This window comes from Halichoeres trimaculatus, unplaced genomic scaffold (assembly GCF_033239565.1).
Source record: "Halichoeres trimaculatus isolate MK-OKI-2021-1 unplaced genomic scaffold, fHalTri1.1 fHalTri1_scaffold_19, whole genome shotgun sequence".
Classification (NCBI taxonomy): domain Eukaryota; kingdom Metazoa; phylum Chordata; class Actinopteri; order Labriformes; family Labridae; genus Halichoeres; species Halichoeres trimaculatus.
The window spans coordinates 20767720-20790324 of record NW_027437197.1 but is presented as its reverse complement, the minus strand read 5'-3'; the positions used below and the strand labels follow the sequence as shown (position 1 = coordinate 20790324).

Below are 22605 nucleotides of genomic sequence, written 5' to 3'. Positions count from 1 at the left end.
ATGAGAGCTGCTCTGGCTTCTCCTTGTCGCCTTAAATCACAAATTTGAGACATTTTTCCTTGAAACAGTATTTTATTACATTAAACTACAGTATGACAATTTCAACAATCGTTCCAATTAAAACATTCTTGGATAATTTCCCCAACTGCAGTTAGTTAACTGATCCATCCATCTCTGAATGAGTGCCAGAGGAGTTCCCCCTCATGCTCAGATGATGTCAGTCAGTTTGACATGAAACACTTTAATTATAAAAAAAAAAAAAATTATAAGCAGTGGAAACACGAAGAGCTACCATCAACTAAAAATATTTAAGTCTAACATGAGCAACGAAAAAAGACACTGACGTTTGGAAACTGATATTTACTGATTGAGCAGTCTCTTGATATCAAACCACTGGAGGAGAGTGTGAGCTCAGTGCTGCACATTCCTGAGAGCAGCAGAGAACAGAGTTACCTCACACAGTGCGTCCGTGATGCTGTGACCGGATGATTTGGGGGGGAATGCGTGTCAGGAGACGTCACATCACGAGGTCAGAGGAAGTGTCGTCCTCACGGTGCGTCCAGCTGCTCTAGTAAAGTTCTTCTTCTCTTCTCCAGCTCTCCTTCGCTCAGCTCGCTGCCTGACGTATCCCAGCCGCCCTGACACAACACAGAAAGCACACACACTTAATAGTGTCATAAAAACACACTTAACAAATGAACTGATCCAGCTCCGACTCAAAGAGCCATTAAAACAGCATTTAAAGAGCTCCTGAAGAGCACCCACCTCCTCTTTAACCGCCTTTCTTTTGGGAGACTTCTGTTTGGAGTCTGAGCGAGATTTCCCCCGAGACTTATCGTTCTCTTTATCTTTCTCTGGGTCCTTTTCACGCTTTGCATCCCGCTCTCTTCCTCTCTTCTCACTGTCGGAGTCGGGTGACGCCTGAGTGTAGAAATACCCGTCAGTGAACATACAGACATCATGTGAACATGAAGATTATATGAGTGATTCTATAAGTAGGGGAACATTTCAGGTATACAAAAAAGTGAAAAAATATATATGTGCTTTTTTGATTCATATTCCATTTGTTTGTAAATGATACACCTGGAATGTACTTAATTCATTAGTTGACAAGCTTAAGCGCTAATGAATTCGACAGATATTTAAGAAAAAAAATTGGAGCATAATTTTGTCAACCATGTTATGGAAAAAAATGTGACTTTTTTATTTAAACATAAACCATATAATACTGAATTTAGAGTTAATCAACATTTCTATGAAAGACTGCGCTCCCATCATTTATATCACAGTTTACACAAAAGTTAAAAGAATTATGGCACAAAAATTATATGTAACAGCTGATAGCACATGGTAACACAGGAGACATTTCCTTTGTTTTTTGGCTCTTGTGCTAACTGCAGACCTTGAACATGCCACCACCTGACCTCCATCAGCTCATATTTCTGCACATTTTCTTCACAGTGTGGTCTTTATAACATTTATAGTGAGAACAGCAGAAAATGTTGAGAAAGCAGCTGATGAACAACTAATGCGCCCCATGTACAGACAATCATTCTGATGAAATATCGATGAGGAGGAGTTAAAATATGCAACACTTTCTTCATGGTTCCCACTAAAAAAGTTGGGACCTCAGCTGATTTAAGTCATGTGACTCTGGAGCAAACCATTGCTGATTTAAAGGTTTTTTTTTCCAATGGGAAACACAATGCGGATTTCTTGGACACACGCAAAGTGAATTATTTTATCCATATAAATTATAAAAAGAGTTTTTAAAACACCTTTGTCATGTTTAAATGATAATTTTAAACAAAAAATGGTAACACTTTACTTTAGAGGTCTGCAAATTTCATTGCAATATGGTAATAAATAATTAGACAAAGTTTGTTTCATGAGAATTTGGTGAAAGTTATCACATAGCTTCTGTCCAGATTCTGTTTTGCAGTGTGCCTGTACTCACAGTGTCTATCACAATCAGGTAAGACAAATTTACAGCCCCACTCTTGGTGAATATCACATCTGAAGCCTTCAGTTGTATCATGTCAAACATTATAGGCCTAATCATAAAGGTTTATCATGTGATCTCAATTATGCATATCAACAAACTCTGTACTAAAGAACTTGGTGAAATTAAATAACAAAGAGCTAACTACCAACTGCTTATTGGGAAATTGAATTATTCACTGAACATTTCAAAGGTAATTATCAGAGGAAACAATGAACCTAACTTCTGTTTTCAAGAACTAAGCAGCTGTTTATCACCTGCTTCACTGGGAATAGCAGGAACGTTGGGATACTTCTAAAAAATCATTTTGTGGTGGGTTGTGGTTTAATTTCAAATAAATGATTTGCTAATCGTCACCTTCTTACCTTGCAATTTGGAGTAAATTTCAAAGAAACTGGAAAAAAAACAGTAACCTACCAATTGTGACTTGTGACAATAAATTTGGACATTATCCTACAGAAGTTATGTGCTAATTTCAAAGAAATAAGAAAAAACTTTGTTTAATTATATCCTAGGTGTGATGAATTTTGCAGACCTCTTAAGTAAAGTTTTACCCAAATAATACTGAAAATATTACACACGAAAATTTATTTTAGTGTTATTTTTGAAGATCAAACTCGAGATTTAAGACACCAGACAGCACAAAAACTGCTAATTCCAACACATAATAAATGATGGAGCCTGTTCACTTTCTGTATTAAATAAAAGTGTAATATCACCCAATGACCCACTTAAAAATTGGTCATTGCTTAAAATTAATATTTAGTAAAATTGATAATTATATCCCACGGTCATGAAATGTGCCCTTAATTATAGAATCACTCAAATATGAACACTACGGTGGTTTCAGGTTCTTCACTTACAGACTTATGACGTCGCTTCTTTCCCTTCTTCTTGTGCTTCTTGGACTTTTTGTAGCTCCTCTCTGATTTCAGAAAGACAAGTTGGTTAATGTCCAAAAACCTGCTCATCGTTTTTAAAACAACAACAAACGTTTGAAGTGAGCTTTAAAGGAGACTCACCAGACTCTCCGCTGGATGAGCGCTCAGAGGGAGACTTGGACTGCGACCGCTTCTTCTTCTTGTGGTACTCCTCTTCCTCAGACTCTGAGCCCTGTGGAAACATCAACATTCACCTTCAGACGTGAATCAACCAGGGCTTGATGTAGAGCTAAAACAGGCTGAAGAAGAAGATCACTGACCGATCGAGAGCGAGATCGCTTCCTGTGATGCTTCTTCGACTTCTTTGAGTGCTTCTTCGTCTTTGAGTGGTGATGTTGGCATTCATGCTGTTAAAGGAAACGTGCAACATGTAAAAATTCATCTATACTCATAAAGATTGCAGCCTTTTCATGCTTCAGTTCCAGGCTTACCTCTAAGACATGCATGAAGTCTTTAAATATCCGTTTCCTCTCCGACTCAAGTGTCACATCCTCAAACGCTGATTCTTTGAGGAATCTCTCTCTGACCTAAAATTTTAGAGAGCAAGTCATCGATTAAATCCTGGCAGAGCAGTTTTAGGGAAGCTCATAAAGAGCAACTCCTGGTCTGACGACGTACCCCTTCCCATGAAGCCTCTGGCTCCAGAGGTGGTGTTGCCTGCTTCAGCATATTCTTGAACGCTGCTTCTTTCCTCTTCATCTTCCTCGCCTCCTCCTTCTCTCGTTCCCTCTCTCTGGCTTCTGCCTTCTCCAGTAACTACACAATGAAAGGTAAGGAAAGGGTTAATGTGTTGGAATAATGTCAAAACTTCAACATGAAGTAAAGATCTTAAAATAAGACGAGCCTTAGTCAGGAGTAGATGATCCTGCGTAAAAGCAAATTAAAATCTGAACCTTAAGTCAACTTAATCAAAAAGTGTAAACTTGGATTTCTTTTCTGTCAATATGACTCGTGCAGCAGCATCTGTGTTTATCTGAGCAGGAGGAGAGGAGGACAGGATGTATGGTGGAGATCTTACGCTGTTGAAGGCAAGCTTTATGTTTCCAGCATCCAGCGTGGTGGCTCTCTTGTCTGAGCTGATCACAGATCCAAAGTCGTCAAAGCTTGTGTTGACTTCTACCAAGAAGCCTTTATCCTGTTGGGAGCACCACAAACAAACCAGGTGAGCAGAAGATTTACAGGTGGCAGGAAAAACAATAAAAACAAACACTGATACGAGGACATGACCCTTTAACTCAACAGAAGATATGTTTGGTTTTCAATGAAGTGAAAGTGTTTTACCTTAAGAATATCTTTGATGATCCTCTTTTCATCGTGGTAGCGAGCTTTCAGATCTTCCACATAGAATTTGAACAGGTCCAAAGGGGTGGAACCTGAATTAAAAAGATAAGACAGCTAAGAGTTAAGAAACATCTTAAAAATGCTGAAAGGAGGATCTGTTTTAACTGCACTCCCTCACCACCTTTAGGCCCGGAGTCTCCACACACTGTCGTAAATTATTTCAAATGAGGCATGTGTTTGTTTTGAAATTAAATGGTGATCAGATCAAAACAAAGTGTCTTGTTCAAGACAACTTTTTACTGGATACAACGGGCTAACGTAAGGTATTTATCAGTAGTTACGTAGCGCTACGGTTTGAAACTTGACATCAAGCAAAGTCGGCTATATGTAGCGCTATCGGCAGCCCGGTGCTCTGTTTCTGTAGGCTAACATGACAACAAGTAAACACTGTCAGTTATATTTAACGCAGCCGACAGCCTGGTGCTCTAAGACAAGTCTGTAATGTGTATCATTAGTGAATCCTGGTTCTGTCCTGCCAGTCATCTACCAAGCAGAGCTAACGTAACCTCACTCTTCATTTTATTGATAGATTCTCAAGTTTGAACAGACCACTGCAGAATAACTGCTGACTGTGGGTTGGAGTCAATACTATCACAAACAGTTTAGCCCCTGTGTTATAAAGGCTAATTAGCCTTTAGCTTGTGCTCTATCTCTCTCCTGTTTATCTTTCTTCTGCTCTTCTGTCCTTTTTCTGTCTGACATTTAGGCTCCAGTGTCCACCATCACTACAAAATTAATCACAGAAATCGTTTTCAGCAGGAAAACACAGATCTCTCTTGTCACTACTAAACTCAGTCAGCATGGTGTTGTCATAGAGGCCGACAGGGGGGCCGTAAATCAATGCGGTCCTGTTCGACCCAATTGGGAAGCTAAAAAGTCGCAATTCAAAAAAACCTGTAACCTGTAATATTGGTGCTGATAATCTCAATTTTAAGAGTGGATTATAATCTTCTATATCTAGAAGGAAGACTCACAGACCCTTAAAGGGAAAATACAGAATGTAAAAAAAAAAAAAAAAAAAAGAAGAAGAAAAGAAAAAACTTTCATCCTACAGCTCCCTGATGTGGCTCATACAGTATTTACTCTCTGTGTGTTGTGTGTTTTATTTGTGTGTTGTCAGCACATCATAACCATGTGTTTCACAGCATTAAGCTCAAACACGACACGTGTGCTGCAGCCTGCGCTCCTACCAGGCTGGCCCAGCATGTTGGCGAAGCGGATGTCTGAGCTCAGGGTCGGGTACATTTCCATCCACGCCGACATGGAGTGAAGCTGACCGTGATCGTGGAGTTCATCCAGGAATTTCTGATAGAAGAAAACACAATCAGGAGAGTGAAACACATTTCATCTTTGATTAGTTTGAAGAAGGATTGACGTTTTTTTGTCCTCCTCACCTGGAAAGCCTCTCTGTTCTTACGCTGCCTCCTCCGCTCCCTGAGAAGAGTCTTCTGCTTCTCTTCCTCTTCCTCCTTCTCCAGCGCCCGGATGTGCTCCTCGAAACAGATGAGGGCGTCTTCTTTGTCCATATCTGCCAGTAAGCAACAAAACCATTCAATGGAGGAAGTTAAAAAGAAAACTGAGGTGGAAATTTGTCTGATGCAAAGTAAACAAAGACGTCTGCTCTTACTCTGCAGCTCCTCGTCCTCAGCGAACGTAGGGTTGTCCAGTAAATACTGCTGGGCCTCAGACCAGGTGGTGCGGTATGTGACGTTAGCCATGTTGTCTAAAATGTTCTTCAGGGCTTCCCAGTTCCTCTTCCTCAGCTGCTTTGCTTGTTCCTGGAGACAGTTTGTAGAGAGGTGTAAATGTTGGACACAGCCGAACAAACAGGACGTCTGACACTGAACGCTGAAGTCCTACCTTCTCTTTCTTAGCCAGGTAGAACAAAACATCCTCGTAGATCTCCAGCCTGTCTCTCTCAGGTACACAGCTCCAAACCTCCAGCTCATTGAACATCTGCTCTGCTTTCCTGGAGGGACAAATATTTGTTACAAATACTCACAGTGACCCACATGAGGGCAGCATTTCACAAACTAAATCCACCGTCCTGTCAGATCGAAAACAAAACTCAGACGTAAGAGGAGCAGAGTACAGCTGATCTTATGAAGTCCAGCTGCTTTTTCAAGATTTGCTCTAAAATGTTGACTTTCAAAGACCAACTTCAAAGAGTCATAGGTGATGGGGTGAAATGAGGTTTTAGGACACACTCCGAAAGATGGCTCTGCTTTTAAGTCCAGCTGCCTGTTGTGCCATCCTGGATTAGAGCCCCAGTCATCACAAGCACCTCAGCGCCAGCTAAACTCTTAGAGGCACTCTGTCAAGGTTACCAGTCGATCTTTCTGACCCTTTCTATGACTTTCACTGAAACTTGATGAGTCATGCAAGAGCAGGGATCAAAGATGAGATACTGGAGAAGTTGTTGGCAAAAACTCCAAAGCCTGACTCCTCCAATACAGATATTTACAGATACTGGGTTCCTACGGCTCAAATTCAATGATTTTTAAGAATTTTTAATGCCATTTGAAGTTAAATTTAAGACCAACTTCACAATAAACACAAATGGAAAAAACACTACATCATTACAAAGGGTTAGGGACAATTAATAGTCCCTGCTGCAACCACATCAGTGTTTGTTGGTTCTGCTATCATTATTACCTCCACAAAGGTTGTTTTGTTTTTGGGAGATTTTGTCTGTCTGTAAACATAACTCAAAAAGTAACAAACAGATCTTGATGAAATTTTCAGGAAATGTTAAAAATGGGATAAGGAAGAAGTGATTAAATTTTGGACATGATCTGGATCACTGTCTGGATCCAGGATTTTTTTTAAAGAATTCTTTATCATTATGAGATAGGGCTGTTTTAACCATATGTGTATATAACTCCATAACAAATGGTCGGATTGCTTTGCAAAACAATACAAGACAAGACAAGGTCACCATAATTTCTGACAGATGTAAAAGTAAGATCCAGATTCTGGCAATATTCTGGATACTAAACTCGTGAATATGAAATGTGTACTGGGTCATCATCATTTTTTACACTGTCAGCAACACCTGCAACTAACACCAAATTGTAGCAGACAGTCTGCTGAAAGGGAGTATAACATTAAAGTAGGACTAAAGTGTTGGTGACAATCACAATATGCTTGGTGGAGGTCTGTGCTCTGAGTGCTTTTCTAGTTGCGTGATTTTATCGCGGGAGTCACTCTGTAAATGACTTTAAAATAATAATAATAAATAAATTGTATAATTAATTAAAAAAATTGTGACTATTGACGATCAAACTAATATGTTTTAACATATTATAAGACTTTTAAAGATTAATTTTAGACATTTTAAGGCCTTGTTTTTGGACTCATGAATTCAATGCCTTTAAAGACTTTTTAAGGATCTGAGAGAACTCTGAGATAAGAAGAAAAACACTAAGTGGAGCTAGGAAAGATTAAAGCTGTAATGATGTATTGTTAAATATTTAAACATCATGACCCATCCTTACTACACATTAAGTTTGACACAACTCTGACCAAAAACAGCACATTGATGATCATTCCTCATGTGTGTACACACTCCGAGCAGAATGAGACGATACGACTGATCTCATTGGAGGATCATCATCTGCATCCTGCTGCCGTCTTAAAACACAACTTTGCTTTATTCTTCTTTTAATTCTATAAGTGACCTGCCTCTTTTTATTGTCCATTATGCAACGTGAGATGAGCTAATTAGCTTAGCTTAAGGATGTTTCTGCATGACTGCGTCATTGATGGCATTTCATTGATTACATCTGCATAATCATATTGACAATGCAGGGAACCACAGATCATTACAGCTGGTTCATAACCTCCACGTGACGTCACCGCAGCTCTTACTTGTATCTGGTTGTCGATGTCATCTTCTCGTGATTCTCCAAGAACCTCTGAAAGGTCTCTTTGGACTCCTTATACTTAATTCTGGCCTCCTCCTTTTCCTCCTTCTCCGTCTGCACTTTGTAGGCGTTGAAGGCTTGTTTTTTCTCACTCAGTTTAGGAAGAGCACTTTAAAAAAGAAAAGACAGTGAAGGTTTGTTTTGGCTTCGTTGTTTTTCAGCTTTGAAAAATCGTGATGTGAGGAGAGTGTACCTGTAGCGGGGATCATTAATGATCATTTTCATAGCCTGCTCCCAGGAGGAGTTGGAGGACACACCCTGAAGCAAAGACAATGAGATGTAAAGTCTCAACCTGATGGACAAAAATAACAGGTGAAAATTCTGACAAATCTAAAAATAAATTGTTTTGAATGTCGTAGTAAAGAGCTCATGAGTCAGAAGAGCAACGAGCTGAGCGGATCGCTCTCCCAGAAGTCACATTTTCTTCATTACTCATAGATGCAGGTTAAGAGGTGTGGATTAGCAATAATTCAAACAAGTGCTCATGAGGACTTATGTAAGTGCCCTTTCAGCCACTGGCCTCTCCCAGAGAGTGACTCCACCATCCATTATGAACTGATTCCCTGCGCCTCTGTCTTGTCACTTGTCACAGTTATTCTAACTCACTCAGGCATGCCTCTTTCTCTCACTGTCTTAATCCCCGCCAGCCTCGTGCCTTTGATCCAATAAAGCTAATCATAAAGACAGAGCCATTAAGATCTCGCTGAAAATGGCAAGCAATCTCAGAGGAGAGCTGTGTGCGCAAAATTAAAAACAGACTAAATATAGATGCATTCAAGGTGGGTGGTGGGAGCCCAGCTTGTGCTATACATGCACAGCAACAGGAGGGGAAGATTAGCAATCATGTTAAGACCTCCAGGGGGGTTCGTATGGTGGGGTGGGGATTAGATGCAGATCAAATTGCCGGGGATGTGCTGCCAAATGCAACAGGCAGGAGAAAAGACTGATGGGAAAAAAAACATGAAAAAGCACTGTACCTCAGAGGTAGGGCTGTACAACATATTGTTTAATTATCGTCGCGATATGTGCTTGCACAATATTCATATCACAAGGTTTCCCTTTGAAGCATTTGTTATGCTTGTTTTAGAAAAGTCCATTAACTAGTGCTGTCAGGGGATTTAGAAAAAAAATAATCTAATTAATCACATTTAAATCTTACATCTGCTGAAGATCCCCAATAAAGAATTTGAATTCTATGTCATTAAAAAACTAATCAAATGAATACACGAAGAAGAGAAGATTTGTTAATCCTCCTTTTTTCAATTAGATTGCAACCATTTACTGCGTCTACAGAAGTAAATTATGTTTTTAAGCAGAGGGAGGCGGGGTCTGGTGGAGCTTGTCAATCAAAATTCTGCTCGTAAACTACTGTGGGTGAGAGCGGTGTGCTCTTTGGATGAGAGCTCAGCATGGATATGAGGAAAAGATGTGAGATGACAGAGACACAACAAGACGCTGCAAGTTAGAAAAGTTCAGGCAGCTCACGCTCCAACTGAGGATGTGTCGCGGTAGTTTAGAGAGAAAGAGCGGCACGATCGTGAGAAAAGACGACGGAGATCATGGAGAAGATCAAAGGATGGAGCGCCCGAGAGGAACGCAATCAAACAAAGTTTTTGTCTGTTTTTGGATCAAAAGCAGGAAGAGAGTCCTCTTTTCTTTGGTAGTTTTGGTGTTTACGTAGTCATAGAAAACAATGTTATTTGGGTCTTGAAAGATTGTCCAAGATGCTCTGAAAAGCTATTTAAACACGCAAATTTACACATCAACGAGACAGGAAAATAGAATAAATTTCCCCATGTTAGAGATAGACAGATATGGATTTTTCCGGGCCGATACCAATTATTTGTGGTCAAGGATAACCGATATTTAATGCTGATATTAATTTGCAGTCAAAGTGCAAATATCGGTGTCAAAATTTTGAACAATACAAACTCAAACAATTAACTTAATTCAAATACCTTTAAGCATGAGTTTATTAAATAGCTCCCAAGCTAAAAAAAAGGGGGGATGCCAATTTCCCTCAAAATGCCAAATATCGGCCCCGATAATCAGCCCGGCCGATATTCGGTCTATTCCTACCCCATATTATCATTCGGTTGCGGATGGAAACTTAAAACTCACTTCCAGGAAATAAAATAGATCAAAATCAATAGTTAACGGATATCAACAAGGTTAAAACTCTTTGCTGACACACATAAAGTTCACAGAGGCAATAAGGTGAGAGTCTGTTATTATTTCAGGGAGAATTCAGTTGAACAAAGTGAAGCAGTAACCTTTAGAAAATATTGCAATATATATCACAGGAAATGAAAATATTGCAGGAAACCAAAATATCGCCTTATAATTTTATCACAATATTGTGCAGCTCTACTTAGAGGAAAATGTTGGGGTTGTTGCAAAAGTTAAGAGTTACTATATTATTCACAGCATTTATGTCAGTTTTAACTCTTTTCAGTCTAAGGATTTCTAAATAAATGGATTCTCATCCCACAACTTCCATTCCTTTTCTTTCTCATAAACAGGAGTTTGATGCACTTTTATGAATTCAAAGTATTACTTCTGTTAAACTTTGGAGTTCCATTTCTTTTCTCTTCATGTATAAATTGTCTCAGTTAGGGAGACTTGGGCTGAGATTACATATAATGCCTCACAAACTACAGATATGATGGTTTATAAACATATCTCTGGACAGCTAACAATTTTTTTTCAAACTACAGTAAATGAGAATTTATAGATTCACATAGTTTGCATTTCAATCTTTGTAAACATTAGACACCATCTGCTCTGTGTCTAAAATCCTGCTCATGCATTTTCATTTCTGAAGTTGCTGTTACATAAATATACTGTCTCAGTGACGCTCTTGTAAATCATGACTGCACCTTTCAAACACAGAGACAGCTCCTCCACACAAACTCAGCTCCCTCAAAGTGATGACACACTCAGCTCTCCGCTGTCCAAAGCTGACGCAGCATCTCCAAAATGTTTTGGGCTGACAAACCAACAAACAAAACAAAATGATGCTCTTCCCCGTGCAGCATTTATGGTGCTGGATTCAGCTAAAAGCACACTACTGGATACTAAACACTTCTAAACAAGCAGGATTTTATCTTTGTATCTGATCTGCTTAAATGTCAGGTAATGAGAGCATGTGCAGCAGACAGACAGAGATAACACCGTCTCTTGTGTGGTTTGCTAAGACCTCATTTAACGGCCTGACTCACCTTCTCCTTCAGCAGCTCTTTGAAAGCCTGCTTAGCCTCTTCTTTTGTGTTCCACTTGTAAGTTTTCTTCTGGAGCTCGGGCCGTTCTTCTTTGGTGACTTCAACACTGAGGGGTGAGACAGATGTTAGTGGGTGAGCCCGGCTGTGTTTGCATGACAGATTAAAGGTGCAGTGGGTAGAATTTAGCAGAACAAAATTGTTAGACATGGATTAAAATAATTATTACTATGTATGAATTAGGTTAATTAGTGTTATCATTTAGATGTGTTTTTGTCGGCTAAGCCAACATGTGTAACAAATACAAGATCATAGTTGGTATGCATCACATAAGTTTCTTGTTCTTGGAGGCCACTGTTGCTTTACCAACATGGAGGGGTGAGTAAGGAGGCACTGTACCCTTAAAACTTATAAAATCAATTACACTTGGGAACAATTTAAAAAAAATCTGTTGAGTTAAATTCTTTGGCTGATTAAAACAAAAAATGTCAAGCTGATTCCAAAATTGCAGTCAGTTTTTTTCCAGCAAGTCAAGTTTTTTCTTCACAGCTTTTCCTCCAGATTAGCTAAATTCCTCTGATCAGCTGTAGTAAAACTCCAGCTGATTACGAATGGACTCATCTACAGCTACATGGCAACTTGTTTGTGCAGTCACAGATGAGACAGTGTGGTCAGAGTTGTGTGCAGCTCCCAATAGGTCAGTACCATCAGTATCTGCAAACAGAAAGCTAGCATAGCAGGAATGAAGAGGGTTTGTGCTGCTTTTCTCTCAACCTTGTAACCATAGGCATACTGTTTTAAGTTCTATTTCATTTTAAGATTTCTTTTTTTTTAGTTTTCAAAGCTTTTAACTTTCCATCTTAGTGTTTTATTTACATTGGTATATATTTCCTTTGTTCCAGATCATGTCTGCTCCTGTAGCTCCTCCAGTAGCTGTATCTTTGTAAATACATAACAGTGTAAAATAAACATTGCAGTTATACCTGTTTCTTTCTTCTTTCATTGTATGTCAGTGTTTGAAGATTTTTAGAAAACAAACACACATCTATTAAGTAGTGCTGTCAGGTGGTTAAAAAAATTAATCTAATAAATTGCAGAATTTGTATTTAATTAATCTAATCACATTTTAATCTTATATCTGCTTAAGGTCCCCAAACAAAGAATCTGAATTCTAGGACATTACAAAATTGTAGTGTTTGACTAATCAAATGAATACACGAAGAATAGAGGATTTGCAACCATTTGCTGCTTCTACAGAAGTAAATTATTTTTACAGCGGAGGGGAGGTTGGGGTTCAGCAAAGCTTGTCCATCAAAATCATGTTCGTAAACTACTGTGGGTGAGAGCAGTGTGCTCTTTGGATGAGAGCTCAGCATAGATATGAGGAGATGACCGAGACAAAGAGAGATGCTGCTAGTCAGAAAAGTTCAGGCTGCCCAAGTCTAAGTGAGGATGTATTACGGTAGTTGAGAGAGAAAGAGTGGCACCATCATGAGAAAAGACGACGGAGATCATGGGGCGCCCCACATAAAAATGTTTAAAAAAAAGTATGTTTGGTCTTTTTTTTTGATCAAAAACAGGAAGAGAGACATAAAAGAAGAGAGTCCACTCTTCTTAGGTAGTTTTGGTGTTTATATAGTCACAGAAAACAATATTATTTGGGTCTTGAAAGATTGTTCAAGAAACTCTGAAAATGGCTGGCAGCCAATGAGATAATTGTGTTAATTGTTATAACGCATTAATTTGCGGTGAAATTAATAAATCTAATTAACATGTTTAAGTGACAGCGCTACGGTTGCATTTATTTGTTTTTATTTTAAAAAACATGGGGATTCTATAGATTAGAAACTTGATGTGATAGAGAAAAACTGAGATCAGTTTTGGATTCTGCACCCAAAAATTAGTTTAAAAAGCTTTCAGACCTAACTCAACAAAAATTGTGTTCCCCAGTGTAATTCTATCTTCTATAAGTTAACATAAATCCAGTTTTAAACATCTCTTTGGCTCTGGCTTTGACCATATGGTTCATGTGACTGCTGGAGACAGACACATTAGTTTACCTGGCTGTGACCTCAGCGGGGGCTGGGCTGTCTACAGCAGCCACAGGTGCGTCCGTAATCTTGGCCTCAGCTGTGAGATGCACAGTCGCCTGAGACAGTTGCTCCTCTGAGACGACTGTCGCAGGTTCCGCCTCCATCGCTGTTGCCATAGTGGCTGTATTATCTGCTTGCACTGCAGGAGCTGCTGTGGTGCCAGGAGCTGCTGTCTCTGCCGTTCTGAAATCACATCGTCAGGATGAGCCAAAACACATCACATGAGCAGAAGAACAGCAGGAAAATGCTCCTCCACTGATCCATAAAGGGTTACAGAGCAAAAATGAAAGGTCTCTAAGTCATTAATAATTTAATAGACAGCGGAGAGAGAAATCACTTTCAATAACCGCTGTGTGTTGTTCAGAATAAATAGTGCAACAGTAAAGAGTAGGTGAAGGTAAACAGGAAGCTCTTACCCATTCTCCTCTGCTTTGATCATAGCTGGGAAACACAAAAAGAGAAAGCTGTTAGGCCACTTGTTATTTCAAAGCATGTAACAGAGAAGAGAGCAGCAGAGATAAATGCACTGTAGGAGCCATGATGTGCTCCTTTATTAGCGTGTTTGGACGTCAGTGATGCTACAATCCCTCTGATGATGTGCCATCATTCATTTTTCAAGCCGGTGACCCAGCGTTCACCGTGCTGTTATGGTAAAGGTACTCATCAGGATACACTGATCTAATAATAAGTTCTTATTTACCTTCCAGATCCTCCAGCTCTTTGGGTTTGGTCCATCTGGACTCCTTTGTCTGAGAGTTGTAATAATAAGGCTTCCCTGTGTCTGACTTGTACTCCTTCCACGGGCATTTAGAGAGCATTTGCTTCAGGGAGAGAAAAAAAGGAGGACAATATTTCAGTTTTGAAACACAGCAAAAGGTCAACAGATGAAACATCAGGATGCTGACAAAATTATTCAAACAATGGTAGAACAATACAATCATGTATTATAAACACATTTTTGTTTATCTGAGTGTGTCAAAAGATTTTTCACTTTTTTTGGATATTCTATTTTCTAGAATATTAGATCAAAATGACTTTAAGACAGACAGAATTTCCCAAAACCTGCTACATTAAATTCAAAAGAATTTTGTTGAAAAACAGTAATTGGATTTGTAGGTTCACCGTCATCCTGGACTGTGCTGCAGAAAAGTATGTGTTTAAGTGAGTTAGTCTCTCTAAATGTTTGAAAAGCAGGTTCCTACAGCTTAAGGCAGGTTAAATTCAAGACTTTTAAAGACTTTTTTTTTGCTATTTGAAATAACATTTAAGACCAACTTCACAATAAGCAGAAATGGAACAAACACTGCATCAATTACAAGGGGTTAGGGAAAATTAATAGAGCACCAGCTGCAATCACATCAGTGTTTGTTGGTTCCACTATCGTGATTTTGTGCTGTTACCACTGAATCACAGTAAATTACTAAAAAAAAAAAAATTAACATTTATTTTGAGACTTGAGACCATCTACAATTAGGGGTGCACCGATCACAATTTTCTGTCTCATCACCAATCACTAGAATGCCAGAGCTGCCGCTACCGATTTGGGCTGCTACCAATTTTTATTTTTTATAACTGACAGCATCTACCTCTAATGTCTCAATCTTATTTTACTGAAAATCATTGAACAATACATGTGAACTAATAAAATCTTTATGTTTCAACTTAAACAACCAATAAAGTGTCCCGAGTTTTAGGTCTCGGAGCAAAAAGCAACAATGGCTGGCTGCCAGACCTTCCTGGAGGTATAAAAGATCAGTTTTACATGAAAGGATGGGCCAATCACTGATCCCCCAAAGTGAAGGAGATTGGCACCGACTGATCGGCCAGCCGATTGATCGGTGCATGTCTATTTGTCTATATACAATCATACTAACTTGTTAACATTTTTGAAATTTCTAAAGATTAATATTAGACATTTTAAGACCGTCTGAGACCTTGTTTCATAATTTCAAAGCCTTTTAAGACTCTTTAAGGATCCGCAGAAACCCTGTGAAAGCGCTGAAGGAAGATGCATCAGTCTTTAGAGGTTTTAAATGATACTTTTCTGTTATTTAACCTCAAATATGTTGAAAAGTTTTGTTTATTCTGTTGTTTGTAATTGCGTTGTTTAACAAGACTTTTAATCTCATTGAAGTATTCCTGGTAAAATAAAAAGAATATCTGGTTATTTTTGTGCACTTTACAGTGATGTTAGGGATGTAACACAGGTGATAAACGTGTATACCTCTGCAGGAGATTTCAGGTCATCAGGCTTCTCCCACGTGGACTGCTTCGTCTCTGTGTTATAATAGTAAGTCTTCCCATCCAAAGATTTGTGTTCAGTCCAAAGAGACTTCTAAAGACAGACAAACACAAACAGATGAATCAGCTATTGTAGAATAAAAGAAAAGAAAAGAAAATTCTCTAGAATAAGAAATGACTGGTCTTGGTATTTCTCCAAGTTAATATTGTCAAGTCTGTTCATTTTCAACAGGCACAAACCTTCTTTGGCTGGTCTTCCTGTGGAGATCCATTGGTGGTGCTCTGCGGGAACCGAGAAACAAATAACAGTCAGAAAAACTGCAACTAATGATGAGAGCTCAGTTATTCAAACTGTTCACACTCAGAAATACACTTACAGCTGTTCCAGGTGCAGCTGTGAGGATAAACACAGAAAGACGTCAGAGACTGTTCGTTCATGAATACAAAAATGATGTGTACGTCAAGTGAGAGTTTATGGTCTTACCTGTGGAGTCAACTCCAGGCTGCAGAGCGGAGCAGAGAATTAAGTAAGTGAATTATTCACAGGAAAACATCAAAGAATCTCTCAGTTTTAGTGTTTCTTTTCCAATGAGGGATTCATTCAGCAGGGAAAACAGACTCATCATTCACGATACACCATAACTGACAAAGCTTTCCTAATTAGTGCCAAACAAGTCAACCCACACACAGAAAGAAATCCTTGTGATGATAAAGTGACTGTTTTTTGACACATGAAGCTGTCTGAATGTAGACACAGAACATATATTACACCACTCATTTGCACAATTTGCTTACTCCTTTGCTAAAAGAAATTTACAGACAAGAGCGTGTTTTTGTCATCATGTTTCAGTGACTCACCACTGAATCAAACTACAAGAAAAAGTGATGATGGGCATGGTTTGTAATACAACTCTGTGTTTAATCCTGTTTTTGAATCCATGTCTGCTCCAACGTGTGATAAACAAACATATTTTAGTGGAATGACATCAACTCATATCCAGCAGGGATAATTCCCTGCGCAAATGCTTCATTTAGCATTTCACACACTGCAGTGTGGAACTAAAAGGTGAGCAGCGAGAGAAGTTACCGGTCCCGCTGGCTGCACAGTCGCAGCTGGCATGCGAGGGGGCATCATCATCCCGGGCATCATAGGTGGCATCATGCCTGGCATCTAAAAAAGGAAGCATGAAATATTCATGAGGCTCCTGTGTACCACCCAGTGCAGACAGGGGCATGAGGAAACAGTGTGAGACGGGGTGTTGGTGGAAGTGAGAAGGGCTTCTTGGAGCTTGGGGAGAGGGTGAGATTGAAGCCGAGTCGGCTGTGCTTATTTGACTGTGTGATGTCACAGCTTGAAATCTGTGAAGCAGCATCGCACCAAACTACATCGTCTCACCACCTTTTCAGTCATGTGTTATTGGCACCTTGATCAAACACCTCTGAATATCACACCTAATTATACGCATGACAGGGCTGCATATGCTCTCTAGACACACTCAGATTCACCTAAAAGGGGACACACACCAAAAGTGTGACTACCTCAGGGATAATGCGTCAACTGAGGAGAAATTCAAAGTTATAAACAATAAGAAGACATCTGTCTGGGGGATCATGGTCAGTATATAGACAGATATTTATAGACCTACAGAAAAGCTAATTTAAACTATTTTTAATGGGTCGGCTACTTTAACCTCCCTGTCTTATTGCTTAACATTTCTAAAAGCCAAAGTACAACCAAGCGCAACTCAACTCCAGGTTTTTACAACTTACATTTAAATTGGTGAGTGATTAACCACTGACCCCATCATCACAATTTGTGAGATCTCAGAGTATTTGCATATTGGTCCAAAAGGTCAAAAAAGAAAAATGAAAAGCCAGATGACCAGAAAGGCTCAGGACAGGAAAATTGCATCCTCCTCCAGTGCAGAAGTTTAAACAAAAAGCACTTAAAAAAAAAAACGCCTCCCTGAGGGTCTGTCTTTATTGAAGTGATAACTTCTGCTGTCTAGCTTTTTACATTTCTTTGTTTTGAGATGACTAAAGTGGTAAGAGGTCATGGAGGTTTTTCAAACATTGTATTCACAGACTGCACCACCCAAAGTCTCCAGGAATAAAAAAAGGAGATGGAAACTTCAATTTTATGACTCTGCTTGTGAAATTATATTCCAGACAGGGTTTGGGAGGCAAATATCTTCCAGATATTAGAATTATTTTTAGGATGGGAAAGCTCGACAAAGACACAAAATCTAGGCATTGAGTAGAGCAGTGGTTCCCCAACTTTTTTCAGCAAAGTACCCCCATGATATGTTTTTTTTCTGTGAAGTACCCCCTAAAAAGCACAAATCAGTTTTAGTCGGAAAAACAAACATAAAACACAGCGCTGTACTTTTGTTGTCTAATGGATATAGAACTCAGTTAATGAACTTAAAGGATAAGTTCGGTTTATACAGCTTTTACATTGTTTATAGAATGAAGTAGAACAAAATACTCACCCAGAAGGCTTTCCTGATCCAAGCAGTGCTTGGGGAGATATTTACATCCAAAATCGTGCAGCGGACGTCCGTATAATGGGATCCATCGGGGCATAGACAGCGCCGCTCCTAAAACTGCATTAATCGTCCAAAAACTCATGTTTTTCGCCAATATTCCATCATGGTCCGCTCCTGGTTTGTCCTCTGCTGCAGTCTGTGTCACTCCAGCACTGTGTGGCTGTAATGACCTCTGAACTGACGAAGACTTTGTTTATGATTGCCCCTCAAAGAAAAGAGTCAGCTCTCCAGAAAGTACTGCGCATGCGCGGAGGGGCAATCGTAAACAAAGTCTTTGTCACAGCCACACAGCGCTGTCTGAAGTGACACAGACTGCAACAGAGGACTAACCTGGAGCGGACCATGATGGAATATTGGTGAAAAACACGAGTTTTTGGACGATTAATGCAGTTTTAGGAGCGCCGTCTATGCCCCGATGGATCCCATTATACGGACGTCCGCTGCACGATTTTGGATCTAAATATCTCCTGAAGCACTGTTTGGATCAGGAAAACCTTCTGGGTGAGTATTTTGTTGTACTTCATTCTATAAACAATGTAAAAGCTGTATAAACCAAAATTATCCTTTAAACTTATATTGGATTCAAACACTGATTGAGTAACTGGTGTTTAAAGGAATTTTGCTTGGCTGCACTTTTTTAATATCCATTGTTGAATCTTGCATACCCCCAGGAGTACACGTACCCCCATTTGAGAACCACTGCAGTGGAGAATGACTTGCAACAAATACTGCTGGGACTGGGGATCAATCCTATGACCAGTGCAACAATGACTATAATAGCTGTTGTACTTGGGTCACCTGCTCTATCAACTATATTAAATCAGTACCTCCTGTTTATTTTGGACCTATGTTTATGCTCAGGGGTGGCACTAGACCCCAGGAATGCTACTTGAAGCTTAGATTGCGCAGAGACTATCTACACCGAGCTCCTCTTTCTGATCCTGCACTTCATTTATGTCCCATTAATTCATGTATCTAAATTTGGATGCTTTCAACAGCTCCTGTGCTCTCTTCTCACAGGTTTCAGTAAACTGTGCAGCCCTGTGTGGTTGTTACTTTAATAATTCAAGACACTTTCATTAAAATAACTGTTTTTTTTCACTTCTGTTATCTTATTTCTAGCATTTTCACAGTTTATAAGACTTTTGGTAGTCTGTTATTTTTTTAATATTGTTATTATAGCTGGGGTTGCTGCTGCTGTATGTCTTTCATTGTTTTTTCTGTCAGTCACTTCCTTAAGCTCACTTTCTCCCCATCTCCTCAACAGCAGATTTGTCCCTTAAAAGTCTTCCTAAAGATTCCTACTGGTCATAAAAAGAAGCAATTTCTGCTTTCCATCCCAAACACTAACACCTTATACCCTGTGATTCTCTGGAAAATATCTTCTTGAATCAATTTTTTTAAAGTTAATTTAGGGGCTTTTCATGCCTTTAATGATAGAGGAGAGGACAGTGGATAGGGGTGAGAGTGGGGAGCAACATACGGGAAACAGGCCACGGGCTGGACTCAACCCAGGCCACCCGCTTGTGGGCTAACCTCATGGGGTGCAACCTAAACCGCTAGGCCACCTGCGCCCCAAGCAGGATGAATTTTTGATGGGAATAGGTGATACTCAAATAAGCATCCAATGACCAACTGAAATTGGTCAATCTGACAGAGGAACAAAAAAGGAAGAATAAAAACCCTAAAATGGAGACAAACCACAACACCCACCTGTCCCATAGGGGGCGCCCCCATGGGCGGCATACCAAGGGGCATAATACCAGGAGGCAAAGGAGTCATGCTAGGTGGTCGTTGTCCCATGGGAGGCATTCCAATGGGAGGGAAATGAGGTGGTATTCCTGGTGGTCCCATCTAATCGAGGGAACAATGAGAAAGAAAACGATGCATTAAATGACATCAAATGATAATGAAAACCTTTAACATACATCACTCACACTGCAGCCCTGTATGACAACTATTAAAGCTAATGGTATGGATGTGTCTGTCGCTGACTTACAAATGGGGGAGGTATCCCTGAGGGCGGTACACCTGGATAAGGTGGCGCTTGGCTTGGGCCATTATTAGCCTCCGATGAAGACTGCCATGAATAAGAAACACCACACAGTTAGAGGGCTAACAAAGCTAGTGGTGTGATGCATAGTTAGCAGGTGATTAATCCATTCATGCTAACAGAGCTGTTTCCTCAAATAAGTTATTTACATCTCGAAAAGTTTTTTTTTTTTTTACTCTCAAACTTTAGTGTCTTTAAGCGCAAGTTACGGGTTTAGTGATGCATTCAAAAGACCTCAATAGATTCTAGATTTAAATATTGTCATGTCTAATGATGATGTGAGAATGATGATGCATCTAAAAGTTACAGTTGAATAAAGCAAGTGAGTGAAGATCAAACAAACGAAACAAATAAAGCTGTGGAAAAATGCCTAAAGAGCCTTTTCTGTAGAAGATACTATTGAACACAGCCGCGAAAATCTTAATATCAAAATTAAGAGGAACCGTCACCTCTCTGAGCAACTGTTAAAACCAATCTAAAAGTGAAAAACACTACTGAGTTATATCCTGTTCGCTAAATAACATTAGAAAGCAAACAGGCATAAAGCAACGACATACAAGTACTCTTGAGAGATCGTTTTGTTGTTGTGTACTCTGAGAGGACATATGAAGTCAAGTGAGACACAATGGATATTAAACGTTTTACTTGTCTTTTAATACATCATTCTGTTATTTTCTTTAATGTTTTGTTCTTATTTAACATAACATTAGTCGCATACAGGGTTATAACATTTGTTTCCGTACAATGCTAACTCTACTTGGCAATTGCTATCGCATCAGATAGCGTTGGTGATGAATGACTGCGGACCCTGTCTAAACTCTGGTAAATAGTGATAGCAGACAACCCGCGACAAGCCCGCTAACCCGCTAAAAGGGTCCTCTATTGGCCACACAGCATAACTGAAGGAAGGAGCCCCCACATACGCACAGTACAGGTAATCTAAGACATTTATATTTTAACTGTCTCTGCTTTTAACCTGCACCATTCCCGAGCCCAGAGCATAGTCCGGATCCTAGCTATACGGATGCCGCTAAATTAGCTCTGGGCTAACATGACAAGCTAATCAGTGGTATTGAGGGAGGTTTAGCTTTGGAATGAACATCAAAGCGACAACAAGCCAGTATCACAGTAACCACGAATGAAGAAGACATCCCTTTTCAACTGTAACAGATTAAAACATCTCAGTAAACGATTTTTTCTTTTTAAATGATGTACTCACCATGTTGGCGAGAGGGTATGGACCTCACTTGAGCACCTCTCAACAACGAGCAACACGATTGGGTCAACCGTCTCTGACGTCAGAGAGGTCAGAGGTAAAAATTACAGAGCGTCGTACTGCGCCGGTATTGCGCAAAAATGCGTAACTGGAGCGTATGACCGCTTTTTTATTTTAAAGAAGTAAAAGTAGGAATAAAATAAAATAAATATGTTATTTAAAAATGAAGACACTTGGACAATGGAGAGATAGCGTAAAATACAAAACAGACATTATTTTTGCTTTAATATCTTAAAATAAGTCTTTTGCAAGTCCCTCTGCCAGATGCATCCACACATTCTGTTTCTTGAGATATTGACTTATTTGTGTTTCTTTACAGACATAAAAACTTATTTTTAATCATAAGAGGTTACTTAATGAGATAATAAAGCTGCCTTTCAGGATACATTTCTGATAATTTAGGCAATCTATGAAGGGCCAGACCATATTATGCCTTTCTGCCTCCCCCCAAACACACACACACACACACACACACACACACACACACACACACACACACACACACGCACACACACACGCACACACACACACGCGCGCACACACACGCGCGCACACACACACACACACACACACACACACACACACACACACACACACACACACACACACACACACACCTGCAGAGCTTTGATTTGTGCTTGTGCAACTATGGAGATGTTTACAGACTTCTCCCAAAATGATAAACAGCCACTAAGACAATATGAATAAGAAATTAAAAAACCCAAAAGAAATCAGGAGTGCAAGCATGCAGTAATTTAAGTGAACAAACTTTTGATCATCCATTATTTAATATTGAAAAGCTTTAACTATTAGCGCTCTGCTATTTTTTTTTAAATTAAAAAAACGCAATATGATTGGGGGAAAAAAGTCCATTTTGGCAAGCAATTTTTTTTATAACTGACTACATTAGACGCATTTACATTTATGTTGCTATTTTTTATTCATTAATTTATTTATTCATTTCT

The 22605-nt window shown here is 39.4% G+C and overlaps 1 protein-coding gene across 2 annotated transcripts; it reads right to left on the bottom strand.

Annotated features, from left to right (window-relative positions):
• Positions 1-85: 85 nt before the first annotated feature.
• Positions 86-21685, bottom strand: prpf40a (PRP40 pre-mRNA processing factor 40 homolog A). Of its 2 annotated transcripts, XM_074695211.1 has the most exons (27): positions 21584-21685; positions 20311-20391; positions 20025-20165; positions 16850-16933; positions 16247-16265; positions 16140-16156; positions 16003-16044; positions 15746-15856; positions 14222-14342; positions 13938-13962; positions 13489-13704; positions 11432-11537; positions 8404-8468; positions 8155-8319; positions 6145-6253; positions 5912-6062; positions 5679-5812; positions 5475-5589; positions 4225-4316; positions 3962-4078; positions 3562-3699; positions 3375-3470; positions 3204-3290; positions 3025-3115; positions 2866-2927; positions 766-921; positions 87-638 (listed from the first exon to the last, which is right to left on the bottom strand). In XM_074695211.1, exons 1-27 carry the CDS (start codon positions 21584-21586, stop codon positions 549-551), a joined length of 2634 nt encoding a protein of 877 aa, XP_074551312.1. In that variant the 5' UTR covers positions 21587-21685; the 3' UTR covers positions 87-548. The 2 variants fall into 2 exon arrangements, with proteins under 2 accessions (XP_074551313.1, XP_074551312.1); XM_074695212.1 differs by lacking the exon at positions 20311-20391 and having other exon boundaries at positions 86-638; positions 21584-21681.
• Positions 21686-22605: the final 920 nt, after the last annotated feature.